The sequence below is a fragment of the Chaetodon auriga genome, chromosome 15, assembly GCF_051107435.1.
Source record: "Chaetodon auriga isolate fChaAug3 chromosome 15, fChaAug3.hap1, whole genome shotgun sequence".
Lineage (NCBI taxonomy): Eukaryota > Metazoa > Chordata > Actinopteri > Chaetodontiformes > Chaetodontidae > Chaetodon > Chaetodon auriga.
This window is the reverse complement of record NC_135088.1, coordinates 11,552,174-11,574,219: the sequence shown is the minus strand read 5'-3', so window position 1 is coordinate 11,574,219 and position 22,046 is coordinate 11,552,174. Positions and strand designations below refer to the sequence as shown.

The 22,046-nt window shown below is 41.3% G+C and overlaps 1 protein-coding gene across 1 annotated transcript; it reads right to left on the bottom strand.

Moving 5' to 3' along the window:
- Nucleotides 1-12,222: 12,222 nt before the first annotated feature.
- On the bottom strand, nt 12,223-21,122 carry ufm1 (ubiquitin-fold modifier 1). Its single transcript, XM_076751233.1, has 6 exons — nt 21,062-21,122; nt 20,902-20,958; nt 18,719-18,776; nt 16,988-17,027; nt 15,377-15,409; nt 12,223-13,337 (listed from the first exon to the last, which is right to left on the bottom strand). Coding segments are annotated over exons 1-6 (264 nt in total). The 5' UTR covers nt 21,064-21,122; the 3' UTR covers nt 12,223-13,263.
- Between the last annotated feature and the right edge of the window lie 924 nt (nt 21,123-22,046).

The window sequence follows — 22,046 nt, the reverse complement described above, 5'->3', positions numbered from 1 at the left end:
TAAAAATCCCCAAAGTGTCGGGAGTCCGCTGGATGCCTACGCGGTGACTCCCACGCATCTATCCTTCCGGACGCTCGACATACTCGCCGAGAATAGCGCGCAGGAGTTTTAACTTCAGACACTTGAGAGGCTCCGTAAATGTGCTGCCGCCCATCTCTGCACATATTGGAGGATTTTTAGGGTTTGTTACCTCAGCCTTATCGCCAATGGGCAGTTCAGCTGACAGTCACGGAGAGGCGGGGACTGGAAGATGAGCCGAATTACACAGATGCGCATCATTACATTTAGAGCAATTACTGAGTTTCTTGTGTCAGGGCTATTCTTTGTAATACAGGATATAACAAGGGATTTAAAGACATTATTGCCCTGAATAACAATACCCTATTTAAGTATTGCTCATGAGCACTCTATATTACACAGATCATACAATTATGTCATCTGTGGACATGAAGACACTGATGAAATTGTGAGAAATGTCAAAATTCTAACCCAGAGGGCTGCAGAGATTGTCAGTATTTTCATGCCATGTCTGAAAGAGCAAGTTCAGTAAGAGGACTAACTGTGTTCTGTTACAGCTTTGATGATAAAGGCAGATTTCTCCCACTAAAAGGTAGCAGAATGAACGGATTCGTTTTAACAATGAGAAAACAAAAACAAATCTTATGATAGTCGTCCCAAACAATGAAACCATTCGTCTCTTTCACATTAACACAGATCATTTATGTACTAGCAGGGTTCTCTGTCTCAACCTTCATTTGCAATAAATTTTTACATCTTCAGAAAATAAAACTCAGGGGCATATAAGACACACACTGCAAAGTCCTTGGTTCCAATGTGATCATGGATCATTGTTGCATGTCATCTGTCTCCCTCTCTCACACTCTCTTCCTGCCTCTTCTCTCAGACTGTCCAATAACTCTCAAAAAACATCACTGATACATATTCAGTGACTACAGATGACTTAGCACATCTTGGTATTCCTTGAGTTCTTGACAACCTTGAGTGCAACAAAAATCCATAGAGCCTCCAACCTAACTTTACAGGAAACTTTACTATACACCTTTTTTTTTTTCTTTTTTTTTTTTCTTTTTTTTTTTTTTAACCTTTTTTGACTATGGCAACAGCCACAAAAAAACACACATCTCCACAAGCTTTAGTTTAAATAAGTTGATAGAAGAAGTTGGGGGGAGGGAAGTTGTTTAGTTCCTATTCATGTATGCATTCATCCATTCATTAATTTTATTGGTTATTTTAATGGGAATAAGCGGTTGAATGTGGACCTCTGAAACACGCTGGCCTTCCCTCAAACAAGAAAAAGATGCTGCACAAACCTCCCATTGTCCAGCAGGCTGGAGAAAGACTGACCCTCTCCTTGTCAGTCTAGGTCAGTAAAATATAATAATGCGGAAACAAAACCCAAGCCAAAGTATTGACATAAGTAGCAGCGCTGGGATGTGAAATACACATTCGGCTGTCAGGGACCAAAAAAATGCTGCAAATTGTTTTTTAAGACTAAAAATCTATCCTGCTAGACCTCGGTGGTCCTAGGGGGAAATTTGTGCAGCAAGTTAAAACATCTGTCAAGGCTGAGTCATGAGAGAATAAACCCTCTTTGCTCCTTCGGCTCTGCAAACAGGCTTTTTGATGTGATCACTTCTCTGCCATTGAAACACTTTTGTTGAATATATATATATATATATATATATATATATATTTATTTGCTGCTTAGCATTCGTGGAGAGAGATTTGCAGTGGCTTCGGCAACTGTTGAGGTCAGATAAAAAGCATGGTTGCCATTGATCAAAAAGTCAGTCCAAAGTTTGTGCATTCTGGACGATTACTGGGTACTTTTCAGGAACTTAGATAAGTTGATAAAAGCAGGGGAGCGCATCGGTTCCATGAATATATAACAATTCATACTAACACCGTCATCAGGCAAATTCATATAGCTGCTATAATCCAAGTGAAGGCTCCATTTCTGGTAACAAGTTTCAAACATGAATATTTTAAAAGTTCGACGCTGTTCATACAAACCTGACAGCCTTGAGTCTTTAAAATCCTCATACATAAGCCTGAACCTTAGAAGTACTGCTTGTGACTACTTTTTGTTCCTGACTCACCACCACCACCCACGTGTAAAATGCCAGGTGATTAGAGGGCTTCTACTGCCTTGTTATTTCAAAGTGCATGGCACCCCCTGCTTTTCCAGCTGTCATACCCTTTATGTGTGCTGGAATATTCTTCTTGTGACTTTACATGAGAGAAGGCATTCAGATACATGCCTGTTAGATCTGCACCGTGAGACGTGAGTACATTCAGACAGATTATATATCGAATGCCAACGTCTGATGGGAGACGGAGGCAGCTATGGGCAACAAAGGATGGATGTAAAGATCATTATTAAGTCAACAAAATTAGAGGCTAGTGAACATTTTCACCTGGAACTTTAAGCCGTAGCGTTTGTTTCCCACACAATTATTTTCCAAGGAAAACATATAAATAATGATGGCCTGATCAGCACCTGTTTCCAAGCGATTCCCATTATTTTGACTCCCTGGATTGCTGCTAACAAGTATTTGGTCTGTTCCCATTTGGCTAATTAGCGCCAAATCTCTCTCTCATCCCTGCAGTCTGCTTCTATCACCTACCAAGCACTCTGAAACTTTTGGAAAGTCCAGCGTTGGATTTATGACATATTCATACAGTGCTGGATACGGGGCTCCTTCTGCACAGCAGCTGCTCTGCTGTGATAAGGCCACACATGGAGATTCTGGGGTTTGAGCCTATACGGGATGGTAAAAGATTCCAAACTGTCAGGTAATGAGACAGCATGAGGGTTAGGCAGCCATCAGATTGTTACATTTGCATAACATCTTGGCACACATGCTGCAAAAAAAACATTCCCTGCTAATCATAAAAGCTAACTTATTTGAATAGGCTTTTTGTGATGAGCCGGCCCCACATTTACCATTAAAAGCCAAATGAATATTCACCGATGTCGTACACATTGTTATTCAGCAGCAGGAGCTCACCAGAGCAGATTACTCTAAATCAGTTTTACATATTTGTGTCATTCTTAAAGTCAATATGAAATGATTATTGCTGTTTGCCCTGTGGCTGTATGAGGCAGGCTGTGGGACTCTTGGTCAAATGGCATTGCCTGGTTACCAGGAGGAGGAACCATTAAAAAGCCATCAAATAGTCCCAAAATAACTGTTAAGAAAACAATAGAGTCTCAGAGTGAGGCCGAGCCCCCTGAAAATGTGACTGCACTGCACTGAGAAAATTCGTTTGTACACTCTCACCACCCACACACCTTTGTCCCACCAGAATCAAGAGGTGGGAGTTTTAATCTGTGATGCTATGACAAAGCAGGAGTGTGACAGTGGATGTTTGTTTTTTTCTCTTTATTTTCTCTGGGGACATTTTCTCCTCCTGATTAGGCTCTTGCAGATGTCCAGCAGGGTTCGGGTCCATGCACAGTTCATCACCCAAGGATAAGCTCCTTGTTTTGCATCTTGATTGCAGTGGGTTGGTTGTGTTGCTTTGGGAGAACATGACTCTGTATTTTGAATTAATGACCCAGAAGTCCCATGAATAATGTACATGTTGTGAATCTATTCATACAGTGAATACATTTAAGGCACAGAAAAGAATTTCCTGCCTATACAGAGAGGTGGAAATAAATCCAGTATGCATTTCTGGGTTACTTGTACTTGAGTATTGTCATTTTATGCTACTTTATAATTCTACTTCACTACATTTCAGATGGAAATTAACCATTTTCACTCTACTAGACTTTGACGGCTGTATAGTAGTTAACTTGCACATGAATATTTTACATACAACACATTTGATTGGTGTAAAAGAAGATGCATTGAAATAGTTTGAACTACTGAACAGCATATGAAGAAGTTATAATTAGTTTCCACTCGAACAGATACAATATTAAAATGCATCTTACATATTAATGCATGGAGAAAATTGATCCAGTAATATAACTCAGGCCAATGTGAGTAATATGAAATGGGCCACTCTGCATAGTAAAATACATTTGCTACTCAATCTGTATTTTCACTGAAGTAAACCTTTTGAATGCAGGACCTTTCTTTGTATTTGCACACTGTGCTATCAGGACTTTTACTTAAGTAGAGGATCTGAACACTTCTTCCACCACTTCCTCTTGCATATCCACCACACAGCTGTTACTCTCAAGCTTTCAGCACTCAGCATCAATGAAAGGAGCCTTCCTCCTGTCACTCTCCACTCTGTCCTCACTGTCTTCATAACCACGCAGAACCTGTTGCTTCTTGAGGCGGCCAACGCATAAAAGCAACAGCTCAACATGCAAAACCACTGATTTTACCACACTGCAAAACCAAGCTGCAATTACTTCTTGTCTGGGTCAGCTAACAGTGTAATGAGAAACCCCCTTCTGCCCCCACCATTACACACACACATTCACACAAGGACATACAAACCATACAGTTTCACATCTGGTCTGTCTTTGTTCCCATATTACAGTCGTGAAAAGTAGGCATTCAGAGGACACACCAGAAAGTCTTTTCTCCAAACAGGCATCTCAGCGCCGCCGCTGCTCTGTAATCATCAGCACAATGACCGTGTGAGTTTACACAAAGTGCCATTCTGGTAAACGTTTACTGTCTGGTGAAACTGTCAGTTTGTTCCTGTGTCTCACGCGCTCATTTACATTACAGATGACTGTGCTCATGCAGGCTTTTGCCTTTCAGTTAGGGAAACAAGGACATTATTATGAATTTGAGGGCAATTGGGTAAATATCTGCTGTTTCTGTTAATCTGTTTCAGATTAATTGCCGTGTAAATTGTGAGAAAAGACAGACTTTCAGTGAACCACTTTGCTCCTTTCTGGCCTATGAGACACGCTCCACTTCTTTCACAACTACCAGCTATACTTTTGCAGAATCCCACGTTTCCCGGGTTAATATTCACTGGTGAGACTTTTACCTGAAATTCAGAACTGTTAAGAATTAATGAATTGTTTACAGCTTGTGTGCGAAACCTTTTCCGGCTGGTTGGCTTTGTGACATGCCCCTCGCCGAGCGTATTCTCTCTATTTCATGCGATTTCACAGAGGTGATGAGTCTAATAAGGGACAAGCCTGCCACACTCCATCACACATCAGACAAAGCCCTCAGCCCTGCAGGCATTGTCAATTTGCAATGGTTGTTGTCAGCTCTAGTGGCTTGTTCGAGGTGAATTTGTTACAGTACTCTTACAACATTTTCTTGTTACTGTGAGTTGTAATAAGAGGAGATAAGAACAGAAGAGACGACGTTTTGAACTAATGAAAGAATCTCTGCTTCATGGTAGTTTTTCAAGAGCACCACTTCAATCTTTTTTATTACACAAACCTTTTGGAGTGTAATACAGATAAGAATAAAAGCCAACAGACAAGAAGAAATTAAGCTGTTTCTATTCCTGAGATCAAATATTCATGAGGAAAAGGAGGAAAACTTGTTTAGTATGAAGTTACCTACACAGGAGATGCAACTATGAGGCTGTACAAACCCTTTTGGAGTATCTTGCAGGTTATTTGCTTTCCTACAGTATAACCAAAGGATTTTGTTAGTGTGAGAAAAACAGAAGAAGCACCTCCATCCCTCTGACTCTGAATGAGGCAGATCAATCATGTAAATGCAGCCATGATGATCCATCTAAACGGTCGGGGTAAAGAAGTGGTGTTATTATTCTTTTTAATAGGCTACTGCTCTCTGGTGGTGAAGAGTGGCAGCAGCATTCCAGGAATCATCTCATGAGTCAAGTGCTAAAGGTTATCAGGTGCTGACACAAAAATCAAGTTGCCCCGACAGCGAAACGAGGATCACGCAGGAACGGATTCGGCCTCAGAACTGAAAATGTGAAAAGTTTTGAGCCGGTCGGGGCCCGCTAATGTTGTTTTCCAGTGATTTATTTCCACTGACCGTGACACAGCAAGTTTTTCAGGCTCAAGGCTGAGAGTGGTGAACAGAATAAGAAGGTTACCACTTTTTTTGCATGTACAGTAAAGATATTAAGAAGGATATACTATCAAAGACCTCAGACGATACCACAGAAAATACATGTTCGACCAGCAAGCGAAATTCAGTGAGGATTTTCACTCCGACTTTTGACATTGCGAGCATCTACCTGCTCCCTGTGCTTTGTCCACATCGCAGAGACAAATCCCACGCATGCACTGTGTGAAAGCGGCACTGTTAAAGGCAGGTGTAAAAGAAAATACAGAGTCTTGGTGCCAAATTAAATTTCACAGCTTAACTCAGAGTCAGAACAAAGAGTGCAGCTGGTTTGAAGGTTAACAACCTTCTGTATGACACCTTTTCCCTTTCCTCCTGCTCTGTTCTTTGGCTCTTCCAAAGAGCTGCTCGTCGTCCACTAACACCTGCTACACACACACTCACACACACTTAATATCAGGGCACCAGTGAGATCTCTGGTACTGAAGGAGGATAGCTCATGGCAGTAACTTCTGTGCTTTTATCTTATCAGCGGTCACATTAGAGCTCACTGTGTGACTAATGGACTCACCTGCGTAGAGGTTGTACCACTTCGGGTCTACATGCACCCGGATGGACTTGTCAGGGAGTGAAGGATGAGGAGGGGCTTCTGAAGAAATGTTAGAAAGAATCAATAAGATGGGATGTGTACATTGTACTGCCTAAAGGGTGCTCTAAAAATGCATTTTAATTTGATGGTGACAGCTCATCCCGTCCAGATCTCACCAGTCTACAAAACAAAAGCAAAAGACACTATATGGCAAGCCCTACCTAACCCACACAAACAAAAGCTATCCTAACGCTATCCTGCCTACCTCCTACCACTAACCTCAGACACTCACTGACAGAAAGGTGAGTCCCCCCACAGAGGGAATGACCTGACCAGGGACGGTGATGACTTTAAAGGGATTGTCCAGACATTTAGTGCTGCACTTCCATGAAGTTGGGGGGCTGCCAAGAGACAGATTAAGACACATATTGGAGAAAAGTGAAGCAGCAGAGACATCCAGACTTTACAGCCTCTTGTACGGGTCATGCCTCAAAAATGTTAAATAATGCAGCTGGATAATGTCTTTCATTAGACCCTCCCTGTCTCATAATGACCCATTTCTTTTTATCATTCTGTCACGTGACCTCTCTGTTGAAGATGTTTGTGTTGTTAAAGCTCTCAGGCTCAAGCTGAGGACAGCATCAGGATGCTTTCTCAGACTTTAGAGATCTCCCTCCAGAACCACAAAAGACGTTTTACAACTGTTTTCAAAGGTTGAATAATAGCTTCCACTTCATAAGTAAACTGAACTTCATGTGTAAAATAGGGACCGTAACAGTTTAGGTTGAAGTTTGGAGAATAATTTAGAACATTTGCTATTTTTTTAATAGGCCTACTTTGGGAAAGACACCTTGGCTCCCACTGGAGGAACATATATTCAGTGCTCAGATGTGTTCCCACCACCTGATTTTGATGTTAATGCCAGTCCTAAAATAGATATAGTAAGCTGTAGGTTATAGAAGAAACATTTATATTCATTTGTGACTCTTGGGACACTAAAACTGTGCCAGCTCAAGGCTTCATAATGATGCTGAAAAGAAAAAAGCCATCTGATATTACTATTATCATAATTCTTATTATTTGTAGCAGGGTTAGTAGTAAAGTAATGATATTAGTAATTTGATATTTACCATACTGTAACATGTTCAATCCGAAACATACAAGACTGCAGCTAGTAGCTCTCCAAGGCTGTACACAGGGACAGCCTAAATTTAGCATTCATCTTAGTTTAGTGTGCCAGCATGCTAATATTTTCTGATTAGCAGTAAAAACAAAATACAGTTAAGAGTGGTGGGAACATCGTTATTTTTGCAGGTACCAGATCTTCTGGAAATCCATCGAATATCTTTTGAGATGCTTCAATATAACGACAAATGTCAGCCTGCTGGTTGCATTGGATGGAAAGTCAGGGGATCACCGATCTCATTAGGAGTCTTTGTTGGAGCCATGATATCTGTACCAAAGTTCACGGCCATCAAGTCAATTATTGTTCACTAAAAAACAAAAATGTCAAACTTATGGAAAAGTCAGAGGACCACCAAAGTCAGTAGGATTCATTGTCTGGGGACTGTGAAAGTCAAATCCCTCCAATTGCTTTTGAGATATGTCAGCAAAAACAGCACAACAAGGCAGTGATAGAAAGCAGGAGTGAAGCTCTAAGTATATCCCTGCAGTCTGCTTGCACAGACACAGCGTGCTATCACTGAGGAAAAAAATGAGCTGCTCTTGGAAAAGTATACTGACTAAGACTTTGCTCTTTCTGTTTTGACCAAGCTGCATGGATATAGCGCAAACAAGCTAAACTCAGCCTGTGGCTGTTGTGTCCTTAAAATACACTCTCTGAGCGGTTTATTAATACTCCCACAAGCCCTTTAAACACAGCACTGACAGTTGGTGCAGAGAGAGAAAAGATACAAAGAGAGAGGGGATTATAAAAGATTAGCTCTAGGAGTGCCTCAACAGATTTAGGAGACCACTTAACTCAAAGGAGAAAAACTGTTTAGCGAGGCGACTTTCAGATACTTTTAAAACTTGTACAGTTTCTCTTACAGATGCTGTAAAATCACAGCACATTCTTGTCATTTGATGTACCCTCCAGCACATCTAATGAATTAGCCCATCACTTGAATGCAATCTCAGCTATTCACCATATGCTTCATCTTTAGTACGAGGAATACAGTCACCTTACAACATTGTCAGATGACGCATCAGTGCTGGTTATTGCTACATAAGTTCATAGGTTCAGTCACATAGACTTACAGCACACAACTGGAACAGCAGGCTGCAAGAGTGTGTTTGATAGCGTGTGTTATGAATATGGAAAGGTTTTTGCTTTTAAACCCAGGTTTACCAAGAGGTGCATCAGGCGTTTGTAGCCAAGGTTTCATCACAGAAAGAAGATCTGAACACTTAGAAGAGGCTCTCCAGATGCATAAAGAATTCATGCACTCCAGATAAACAGCAGAGGTGGTTGCAAAAGGTATTTTCTATAAACTCATCAAATGGGTGATTTTGCCTTTGAATGGCATGTGTGTAGACCTTTTTTTGAGACGATGTGCTTTGCAGGTTTATTATTCTCAAAATTCACATCAGTTACACCTTCATTTGCATTGGAAAAGAGTTACGTAAATACTTAAATATCACAGCAGAAACTGTGATTTGTATCAAAATCTAAATGATTAAACTTCTTTCATTTCAAAACACTCAGAAAATGGGAAACAGTGTCCAGCATTTGTATAAAAATACGTTTTGAGAATAATAAAAAAAACATGGGTTTGGTGTATGTTAATATATGAAAGAGCAACCCTCTTGTCAATTTAGCCTGAAGGATGTCAGTCGCTCAGATCTACGATAAAGAAGAATCTTCCTCTTGGCAGAGATGCGTGGAGCGTTTGCTCCTCAGTGCTGAATTGGAGAAAATTGCAGCATGTCTAAATGTGCTGTGCGCTTAAATATCTGTACTCCATCAACATTAATTAAATGCCATTCTGCAGAGGAAGAGATACAAGAACGCGAATCAGAGCAGTCCATCAACGAATGCGCTCCTCCATGGGGTTTTCCTCCAGCTGCCATTCTAATTTTAAAACAGAAGGGGGCAGAATTAGGTCATTCATATAATTAAATAATCTTAACATGGAGCCTCATGTGGCTTATGTACATTTATCAATTTCCCTGAGGCGTGATACCACCTGGCTGTGTGCATGTGGTGACTGAGGTTCCAGTTCATTTAGACACATCTGCGCACACACACACATACACATACACACACACATACACACCTGTGCATATAAACCTGTGCTGCACGTGTTTGAGTGACAGACGTGTGAGAATGAAATGGAAATGAGTGGGATGGGCTGTCAGAGGGGTGCTGTTTCCATTCCCCGGTTCCCTATTTCTTCATCTGGCTCACTGACCTGTGGAGCTGGTCTTATCGACGCTGCGTCTGTGAAGGACCACCAGATCTCATTTTAGATTGCCTGCCTTTAATGGCAGGCCAAAGAGTACGCTCAACATGTCATTTATAAAGCAGTGGGGGCACAAAAGAAGATGGAGGAGTCCATGGGAAAACCCATTTTATAGCAAGGGGCGCTTGATTCCCCTATCTTTTCCTTACACACACACACACACGCACACACACACGCACACACACACACACACACACACACACACACACGCACACACACACACGCACACAGAGAGAGAGAGAGAGAGAGAGTTGTGTTTCCACCACTTTTGGAGACGTTACATAGACTTGCATTAGAGACCCGAACCATAAGTAAGATTTACATTATGGAGACCTGCATTTTGTCCCCATAAGGGAGGTGAATCCCTACGATATGACTGTGTAAACAGATTTATGCCACCGCAACGTGAGTAATACATGCACACATGCACGCATACACACACACAGTTTAATGCACAGCTGCTGCGATCAGTCAGTACCACCCTGTCATTCTCGTGTCAGCATCCTCTTTCTCTGCATGTTTGACATCTTCAAACTGAGAGACTAAAAACACGGCTGGAAACCATTCTTGAACTCAGATCACGAGCTGTGCGTTGGTGTATTGATCACAAGGGTAAATCAGAATGAAACTAATAGTGATGTGTCAAATCAATTAATTTTAATAAAGCCACAAACTGGTCAAGTGTCTGAACAGCTGGCCTCGTGGGTTACTATACAATAACTTAACAGCTGTTGCATGTTGTCTCTGGAGTTCATACTGGTGTGAGGGTTAGAGGCTGAGCAGGGGACACATCCTTCCACCCACATTGCAGCACTTTGATTATATAGACAAGAAGACAGAAGAGTGGAGAGCAGTGGAGGACAGACCTGCTCATGCTCAGTTAAATACAACCCAACTGACCATCTACTAAAACATCTTTCTTCCCCAAACATATGTTGAATGGACCCACACATACACACACTTTCTCTCTGCATTGTCTCATCTCAACTGGAGGGCTTCCACTGTTGATGCAGGGACTCTAATCCAGACCATGATGTGACATCTGCCTGCAGAATCTGTGCCACAGCAAAGCCAACAGACCGCCTGGGAGCCATGATGAACTTGCTGGAGCCTGGACTGGTGCTGCTGCCGATGCAGTGCTGGATCAGAGGAAATTCTCCTCTCGTGCGAGTCCCAGTCAGGACTTGATCCTGCGACTGTGCAGCCTGATCACCCTCAACTCAGCTCAGGTCTGAAAGCTCATCCTGAAAAGTGATTATGAAGCATCTTTTTACCTCGTTGCTCATAAAGATTAAACTGCAGCACTCGTTTTGTTTGAGTTGAAATTTTTAATTTCATGCCTAAAAGAGTGCAAAACCAGAGCATGTGATGAAATGAGGTGATCTCCCACGTTGTAATGAATCCACGTTATCTTTTTTTGCGTGTACTTAGTCAGCATGTAAATGTCAAATATTTATGACGGCTTGAAGAAAACCATGTACTGCTGGATTTAAAAAGAAAAAAAAAAGGAAAGATTTTTAAGATTTCTCAGATTAAGAATGGCCAATTAAACCAGGTACACATAGTGCTTGAAAATACATATTATTTTGCAAATAGCTGCAGCAATTAAGCACTTTTTAGGCAAATGCTGCAACGTTTCCACTGCACTCTGTGATCTTTCCCCATTTCAGAAGTAAATTTCTGGTGAATTTGCCCCACAGTGACTTTGATTAAAATAAATGAGAAAATCCATTTGTGATGGCACTCCCACTCCCCCCCGCCCTCCATCTGAGTCTGCATCCTAATGGATGGTGAGACCCAACGGTGTGCTTTCTCTTGTGCATTACAGCATGCACACTCCATTATTCTCTCTCGCCTATTTTTCTTTCCCAAGTATGCATTTTTGTTTTTCAAGGGTGGAGAACGAGAAGCGATTCGGGAACAAATGATTCAGACCTTCTCAGATGATAATGATTAATGTGGAGGTGATTATGAACTGCTTTCCCTCATTAATCAGTCACAGAAACAATAAAGCACATTTAAGGAGAAACGACTGCTCTACCTATTACTCATGATTTTGTTTTGCTTTGGATGAGAATGAGCTGGAGACTCAATATGAAGCCATTTTTTCTGTCCACAGATTTTTCAAATTGCCAGCCGATCCTGCCAAAAGAAAAGACTCAGAACAAAAGACTGCAATCAATCATTTATTTCCCAGTGCTTTTGGGTACCTCAGTGATAGCTGTTGTAACACATTCTGGGGCCTCTGCATGTTGATCAAAGCTTTCTGGATGTCTGCCTTGTTTTCTCAACAACTGCTCCTCTGCTGCATAGCAAAAAGTTTATATCACTCAATGCAATCTTTTCATATGTTTTGGGTGAAGATGGGGGCATGATGCAGCACATGGCTTGAAATACAGAGAAGGCATTTGGGTGAGTACACGCTGATGTTAAAACGTAACCTGACAGAGGGCAGCAAAGATCCACGTCCCTACACATTTTGACAGATGAACTATTACATTTCCTGACATTAGCATAAATATTCTTATATTTTTATAGTTGGAGGGAGCTGGTCCACGACTCAAGTTCAGTACGCATCCACGGTGCACTTTTATTTATCTTGTACTTGAGAAACACTCTGAAATAAAAAAAGTATCTCTAATATGAACAGACAATTGACCTGCCTATCGACAGCCACTTAATAAAAGAGCAATGGTCCTTAAAAGCTTGCTGAACATATATTTTTTAAAAAGGCTCACTTCTCATATTATAATATTCACAATGCTAATAAAGACAAAAGTAAACATGGCGAAATGGGCTTGTGTTGCTGTTAGTCACACTGACAGTTTATTGTCATTTACAAAGATACAAAAGCTATAACCGTTGACTCAGTTGTTTGTTAAACTTCGCTGGCATCTCTCCCATGATGCAGCTGCTGTGTTTGTGTAGATTAATTACTGTGAACCTCTGGGTACTCTTGGTGTCACTCGTTTCGTTTGATGCGACTACACTTAGAGATGAAAACAAAAAAACACTTGACTGAGAATGGAGAAGCGGGGAGCATGCAAGTGTGTAGCATGTCATCATCCAGTTTAAATATATATATTCCCATGTGAGTCACTGTCAGTTGTGGGCCAGAAAATAAATATGACACACGCTGAGGTGTTTCCTGGGTCTCAAGTGTTATATGCTTCAGCCGGGTGAGTCATTACGCCGTCGACGTGGAAAAGCAGCATCAGTCTCCTTGTCCTCCCACTCTGTCTCTGGGAATGATGCGAAGCTCTGAGCCGTGTTTTAGAAACACATTCCCTGCAACACAGGACAGAGTGCAACTGAAGAATAAAAGGCACAGTTTCTACTTGGAAATCGTGGTTTGTCCAAAATAGCGACGGAAAATACCGAGAGCTATTTAATTAACATAAAGATAAAAGAAAATCTAACTAAAATCTATAGTTTTGCGGTGCGAGAGCTGCCTAATTTTCTGCCTTTTGTTCCTCTTACTCTAAAATCAGGTGGATTTTCGCGAGCGCACACATAGTGAGGTCATTTGAATTATTTACGGCGCTGCATTATGGAAGCACAGATAGCGATTCCATTCATTAATTCGTTAATTCAACCGGCAATCAGGCTGAGATCATACACGTTTAACTCATTCCCAGAACCATCAGTGAGAGTGCACTGCTGATACGCCACAGGAAGAGTGTGACAAAGATGTGCGAAGAGACAGACATTGTGAAATGACGCTGGATCGATATCCACCGTGTACTCAATGCTGCGAACACGAGGTAGAGCTGCTGCAGTGGGTGAAAAAAGGCAGTCTGACAGAGGTGTCTGAACTGAGGCTATTCCTGGCAGCACACAGCATGAATGCTTCGCAGTTGTGAGTGCCCACCACCGTCTCTTTTCTCAGTACAAAACGCCCAATCTTGCCTTTGGTCAAAGCAGGCGTCGCCTTATCCCGCTCTATGCAGAAAACCCAGTCATCCGTTACCCGTCTTTGATGAGGATGACGACTTACATAAGGAGAAGTGGGCTACACATTAAGTATGAACCTGAGGGAAACACCAAGGAGGCTGACACAGAGAAAAAGTGATTCACCAGGGCTCGGCAATAATGTGGGAATGGAAAGTCAAGCGAATTCTAACGAAACAGCTCGGTGCATTTATTTTGCCGCCAGTCAGAGGTCACTTTTTAAATGAATTTAACATTTAATTCCTGCCTTTCAGGGCACTGCATCTGCATTCACGACTCCGCAAACACCATTTCCATTACCAACAAGTGCGAGGCCCCTTCCAACACAGAGATGTCACTCCAGTTAGGATTATTTCAGTAACTTAAGCCTCAGTTTCAGTCTGAGCTGCGCTACAATCCTCCAACACACCACTGCGAACCAGCCGCTTCATTTCACTCTAATTCCACTCTGAAAACTTGTTTTCGGCACTGACGCAGTGACCTGAATTTGATTTGAATTTGAGTGAAATAAAGGTCAGCACGATAGCATCAGCGAACTCTTGTTTGTTTTCCAAAAAAACATATATCATATTCGCTGAACTTAGTTTCACTCCATATTTTTCCCCTGCTCATCCACAGCCCCTCCCTGCAGCGGCTTTGTGCCCCCCTGAGGGGTCTGCCCCGCAGTCTGTGAACCACTGGCACAGAGAGAGAAAACATGAGAGGCTGGGTGATGTGGATTTAGCAGACATGTCAAATGCCTTTTGGTGGTTTTTGAGTCGGTGCATATTACTGATGTGCAATATCTTTCCAAGCTGGTGCGGTTAAATGTAACTGTTTTTGAATGTATTTATCACACACTTCCCTCCACTACAATCTCAATCAACAGTCCCTGCTTCACATTGCAACACCGATTTAACTTCACTGTTCAAACCTGACTTAAATAATGCTGATCATATTAGCTGGAACTGCGTGATCCCAGATCAATTTGTCACACTACCTGAAGTGAGGCTTTCCATTTCTTTGAGGAACCACCCACAAAAAGTCTCCGCTTCCAGGGGGCTTTGTCAAGTTAATCTTTTTGACTATGAACACAATGCCACCAGCATTACCGCAGTGCATTAATGAAACATGATTTAGTCAAAGTTCTGTATTAAAGCCTTAGGTTATGAATGCTTTGATGAACGCTCACTGACGAGTAGCAAAGTGCTTTAAAGAAAGCCCCGAGGTTGATTACGCTTTCAAACACCTTAAAGCATTTGAATGGAAGGAAAAACAACATGTTACACCACCTGGAGTGGCTTTGTGGAGGCATAAAAACAACTAATTTTTGTGTGTGTGTGTAAAAAGAAGCTTTTAACATTATATAAGGCATTGGCTGCAAAACAACAACTCACCTGCCGTCTGCGCAGGGTTGATTCCTATTCCGTCTGCAAGGCGAGCATGAAAGAAGAACACCACATTTTTAACAGCAAAGATTGTCATGCAAATGAGAGGCACAGAAAAAAAGATCATTTACATCACCAGTTAGGCAATAATGATGTTGCACTAGGCAACAAAAATGAGAGTGTGCCTCAGCAGCAGGCAATTCCAGCTGAAACAACAACAGATCAGCAGCGATAAAGCTAAAACTCGTATTCGACATGGCTGTCATATCTGAACCGTTTTAGCACAAATCTCCTCTCAGTGTTATTTGGCAACGCTGATGTGTCTGATGCTTTCCCGCAGCACCCTAAAAATGTCATCTCTTTATGCCTAAGTGGCAGTATGTGAGAAAACGCATTAGGCGTACTGTTTGTGAACGTCTCTTTCTCAATTTCCTATCACTGTCAGTACAGAGCAGAGGTAAACAAAAACATTATCAGTTCCGATGTGGCGCTGCACGGTTTAATTATTGGGAAACAATGAATGAACTGACAACTTTCCCACTAACAACCACAGAGACAATTTCCTGTAATTTGTTCTGGTGATTACTGGTTACAATTCAGCTGAATATGTTTTTTTTTACATTTTACAGGCTCAGGTAATTTTAGACATGCATCTTTTTTCTGATTGGCTGTTAATTTGAGTTCAAACTGCTGGAGTTCAGTTTGAGTCCAGCCTTAAAACTTCTCACTGCTGCTTTGTCTGTATATATTTTTGTCACTTTTTGTTGACTTTTTTTAAATTGTTGTATATATTCTATGGTCGTCTGTATGTTTTCTGTTCATTGATACTGCAACAAAACAATTTCCCAGATTGGGATCAATGAAGAAGCAGTCTAAAGTCTAAGGTCTAAATAATCAAGTCAAATAATCACCTTCCAGCTGAATTATGAACTAACAACACACATTGGAGGCTATAATTAGCTATCATTTTCGTCAATTACAGTGTGTTTTAGTGGAGTTTGGAGGCTGACATAAGTGCCATCGGTGTTCTTACACTCCCTGCAGATCCAGATCAATAAAGGCCATAGATTACTTCATGTCTCTTAAGCAGAATTAGCAGCAGAAACAGAGTAATGCTTGTACGCTGTTTGTCGTTTCCTCACTTGCAACCGCAGGAACCGCATGCAAAATAAATCATGAAATTTGCCATGTTCCCCACATGGTGCTGGTTTAAAGTTACGAATAATACCTCCCATCTCCTCTTTGAGACTGGTACAAACATGCCAAAGGAACACAGCAGTGTTTTGAAGTGACGGTGAATTGGTTTTCTGGTAGAGCTTTCACTGATCGTTACGGTGGATCATTATTCAAGTTGACAGTATTTCATTCGTCGGCTTCATTTTGTAAGAGCTCCGTCAAATCTTCACAGCTCGTCGTTGAGGTTTTGAAACTCGGTTGAGTTTCCGAGCATCTCTGTCAAAACACATGGTTTCTGAAAGAATGAGGCTCTCTCTGAAGTACGATAGCTCTTAATGGCTGTCAAGCTGGTAAACATGTCAACTTTTCTCATAGTTTGCAAAAGAGACAAAAAAAATAAAAAGGATAAAATCATTTGCCAAAAGATTTTTCTCACAAACTCACCATTTGTGATTATTGCGCTGGTTGCTGATGGCACTTTGAACTGTCAAAGAAAATAAAGCAGAGAGAAATGATCAGGCTCAAATCCCCATTAGTGAAACTGAAAACAGAAGCTGCCATTTGACACTTTGGAAAATAGTTTTGGTTAAATAATCAGGGACATGTTGCATCCCAGTTCCACTTGGCCCGAAGACACAGTGTGAATAAATCATCAAGAAAGAAATCTTCATCCACTGAGTCAGCGCACCGAGACGCACTGACTTTGCTAGGTGACGTCTTCAAGACCGGAGCTGCAGTTACGACGTATTCAGAGACAAACGGTGCGAAACAAGCGAGAAGAAAATGCTGTGCGGTGCATTTTAGTTCAGCCGTTTTGTCTGCCAACCTTCACGCTTGACAGACACACACGCCGGTTTGTGTTTTCACTCACACTCACACGTACATAGAACAGAGCCTGAGGGAAAGATAGCCACGCTTGAATTTCTGGAAGCAAATCACTCGCGTGGTCACAATACGTGTCCTACTTCAGGGTTCGACTGAAGAGGATGTGGGTTTGCTGAGATTTGCGGTGAAAGGGTGGAGGGCGGAGGGAGCAGTCTGTCACCGGGGAGATAAGGTTAGCTGCTCAACGAACTACTGGCAGGTAGCACCAGGCTCGCTGGTGCTACTCATGAAATGCAGTTTAGATCAGGAGAGAATGATCTTTGTTTCATGCAGCATAAAATCGGTGGAGAAAATGGGATTTCTCTCCGTCCAGCACATCCGCTGCTGTTCTACTGATCACTGAAAGCAAGGCTTCAAACACAGCCCTGCTAATTACAGGTATGAATTTGGCACTGGCTAATCACACTTAAACTCTGCAAACCACTTTGGCGCTTGAGCCTTTGACAAACTAATACAACTCCCAAACTGATCCTGAGTAAAAACAATAATTAATAAATGCTAAACTTTATCCATCTCAGCAGGCTTGATGGAGCAAAGTCAGATGTGATGATTAAGATCAATCAGTACGGTGCCTGTAATAGAAGCAATTAACACGCCATCTACACACTGTAAGAGCAGCACATCAGCACCTCAGCAGCAGCAGCTCTGTCAGTATACGTTCAGCCACAGTGCAGAGTAAATTAGACTTCAGGCTACAGGCGTTGGGTTGTGGTTATGTGTGTGAAAATATGGATAAACTTTTTTGATAATGATCTCTCCTCTGAGAAGTTGCACACAAGCACCTATGTGTTTTTTTTCTTCTGTTATTTACATATTACGCTGGTCTGCAGTTTCATTTTTCCTGCCTTTTCTTACAAAGACGGAATTCTTGAAGCAACAAAAGTCTTGTTGTGAAAGTATGTTGGTGTTAAAGGTGGGGTGAGTCCGAAAGACTGCTGATATTCACTGAATTTGAAATATCTTCTCAGAGTCTGCGAGCTGTCTGATCTGTGTGTGTGTGTGTGTGTGTGTGTGTGTGTGTGTGTGTGTGTGTGTACACAACCCTGGCTCTGTAAATGGGGAAACAATCAGCGATGGGTGGTCTTCATGCTTGTGTACAGGACAAGGGGAAGGGGAGATGGGGGGAGAAAGAGGGACGCTAAATCTGGCTAGCTAACATGCAATCGCTTTGTGAAGGATGAGAAAAGGCAACAGCAACAACCTTTGTCCATGGACTATTGTTATATTTCCTAAATCTCCCTCCTTGTTGGTAACCACATCCTTCTAGCATAGCACAAACAGTAAGCTCACCTCCTCAGCTGCAAACTTCAAAACCGCTGTGAATGGCGTGCTCTCTGGGACGCTTAGTCTGTAACAAAACAATGCATGAAACAGGATTTTAAAAACACATCATAATATCCAGCTTTTCCTTTATTCCCCACATCTAGTTATTTTCTTTTTAAAGCAGGAAGCCGCACGAGGATCATCCTCTCGACCAAAGCTTTGATCGACATGCACCTGTGCTGCTTTAGTGTTGTAGAGCAGGTTTCTTACAACTTAACAGCACCTGAAGTGCAATTCTGTAGCTGATCATTCATTCTGACTTCAACGAAGAAGAGACAAAAGGAACATTTCCTTACGGGGCTCAATTGAGTGTAACATTACTTCTGTTAGTCTGTCAGAGGATACAAGACCATTTATGGCATAAATAGTTATACACTTCCAGTTGGATGCTTTTCCAATGAATACTGCAGTGCAAGTTTCAGTGGAAGACACCCCCCCCCCAACCAACAGACATATTTTGCTTAGATAAAAATAAATAGATAAATAAATTGCATAGTTGGAGATGAAATCGCCAAGTAAGGTAATACAGGAGGAGGTGAGGTGGTGCAGGACAAAATCAAACGACACAGTCAGCACAGCATCGAGCAGCAGAGCGAAGAGGCTTCAGCATTATGAGCGAGAGTAAAGACCACCTAACGATCGTCACTGACAGTGCGTGGTCACTTGTTTGAATGTGTGATTATAAAAATAAACTGAAAAGACCGATGGTGTGCTCAAGTTCGGCCCTCTGTCAGAATGAATGCGATGTCTCATTTACTACAATAATAACTTCTCTATTCATGTTAAAAAATTAACAGCTGCAGCGAGACCTTGTCTGACCTCATTAGAGCGTTGACTTCCTGTCAACACTTCAGGCTCAGAAAGGCTGCATACCCACAATATTTAGGAGAAATCTGTTTACACTTGTCTCACATCAAAAGTCAACATGAAGCTCTGTTGGGAAATTTGAACATGCACTATGCAGCCTAAAAACATGGCTGTGGAAAAAAAAAAAAAAAAGACACTCAAAAGGTCAGTTGACATTTTGAAGTTTGATTATCGTCACTTCTCAATATAACGTGGCTCATTCTAGCAGTGGCATCTAAAGATTAAGATCACTAGAACTTCTTCTTTATTATTATTATTATTATTCTTTATTTAACCAGGTAAATCCCACTGAAATCACAAAATCTCTCTTTCAAGGAAGCCCTGGCCAAGATTGCAGCATGACAGTAATAACCCAATAAGCAAGTTGCTAGTTTACACTTAAACTGCCAGATGATTTGAGGAAGTTTGGTGTGACAGTCTCTTCCTGGGATCACATACACAATGCTGCAACTAGTAAATTGCAAAATGTTGTGAATCAGTTACTTGACATTAAAAGGCAGTTTTCACATCCATCTATTTCTGTGTTCAACTTAAATCTGAGTTTTGTTTGTTTGTGGCAATTAGCAAAGCATTTTCATGTCTTTCAGCGTGGCCGTGCTTGAGTACGACAAAACACAGCAGACATGGATTATGCTGCGCACACAGTGGCACACCTAGAAATCACAGGCCCCACTAATCGTATAGCTGTCTGTGTTTTACCACCTGTCTTATAGCACCAATGAGCGTCACAGCTGTAACTTGCTGCTTTCATTGTATTGCTCACAGTCTGTAACTTGACAATTAGCCATGCCTGTGAATGTGCTGCTGCTCCTCCTGGCTGTCATCTCTTATGATCAGAGGACATCTACCTACAGAGATGCGAATTTGTATATTTGTATCAGTCATTTTTAAGGTTGTGGTTTTGTCACAACACAAATGACAAGGAGACTGATCAGTTGGCAGGCTGTCAGGTCCATTTAATGCATAATAGAGCTCACAAAATGCTGCAATGGTAGCCAGACTGTATAAACAGTATAAAACGGAAGTTAACTGTGTTACCTCTGTACTGTTAGCTGGTGTAGCTTCTTTGTCAGAATATGAATCACAGCTTTACACTGACAGATGTTCGCTCTGACCAGATTTTATGTGGCTCAAGTTAAACACATCAGCACAGGTTCCCATAACACTATCAAATGCCGAAATGTGCGTTAGCGACAGGATTACATTTTTAAATTAATGTCTAAATTAAAGTAAAATGTGGTTGAATGTAATGTTAAAGCTGTGACTGCTGTCAGTGTACTCACACTTTGTATGGCAGCCGGGGGTCCGACGTCAGGGTGATTTTAAACGTTACTTTAGACCTAACGAACAGGAGAAAATGAGCTTTATTGGTGCCTTGATGTAGGCTAATTAATACTGAATATATCCAGGAACAGATTATACAAAACAAAGGCTGAAACTCACATTTTACGAGCGAGGTAACTCCGTTCGCGATCTGTTTATACACACCCGGAAGTCTAAAAGGACCCCAACGTACACGTCATCCATCGAGTTGGATTTCTGATACATATCTCTGTATGTTTGCTATTTTTATGGGTTTTAAGTATTTTTTCAGAATGTAGATTTTTTTCGTGTGAAAATAAGTATGTTATGATAAAAATGTAAAGTATAATTTGTGCTATTATTTGACAGGCATTCGTACCAAACGGCTAACGTTTGCCGTAAATGATAACAAAAAGGCGCATGTGACATTCACATGAGCGCAAGTGGTAATGTTGAAGGATAAATTACACTACTCAGAGAGGTGAATTTAAAGTAACCTTTTTAGTGTTTCCTTGCGGAATCGTTGCGTTTATTCTTCCCACAGTGTGTATTCGCACAATGGAGGAGAGCTCGCTTCAGCAGGAGTTTTCCCTCTGCCATTGCAGCATTGAACAAACTGCCTCACTGACAGTGTTGTGTGCTGGGGTGTATGAATGTATGTATGGAGACTCTGTTGTCTTTATCTGTATGCGGCTGTGTTTATATCTGTGTGTTTCCTTGTTGAACTTACTGTGAAAACAAATGATCCTCTAGTTAAAAAATAAAAATTAAAAAAATCTACACACTGCACGTACTGTCAGAATATTGAAAAATAGTGTGAAAATCTGCAGACAGATTTGAAATTTGCCGGACAGGCAATGTGAATGTGTTATGCATGCTTCATTTTTTGAAAACTTTAAAGTTTAGTTTATTCATGTGCTGTGGTGTAGACTGCACGACTTTTCTACTTAAATTTTTCTTTTTTTTTCCCCACATCAGCCTTTTTTAAATGAAATAGTCATAAACTTCTCATATTTTTTCACAGTATTGGATACTGCTTGTCTTCCAGCTCTGGTTTTCTGGCAATATACAGTTGTTTGTGTATGCATTGCTGTCTGGCAGCCAGATGTCAGTCCTGTATGCTGGA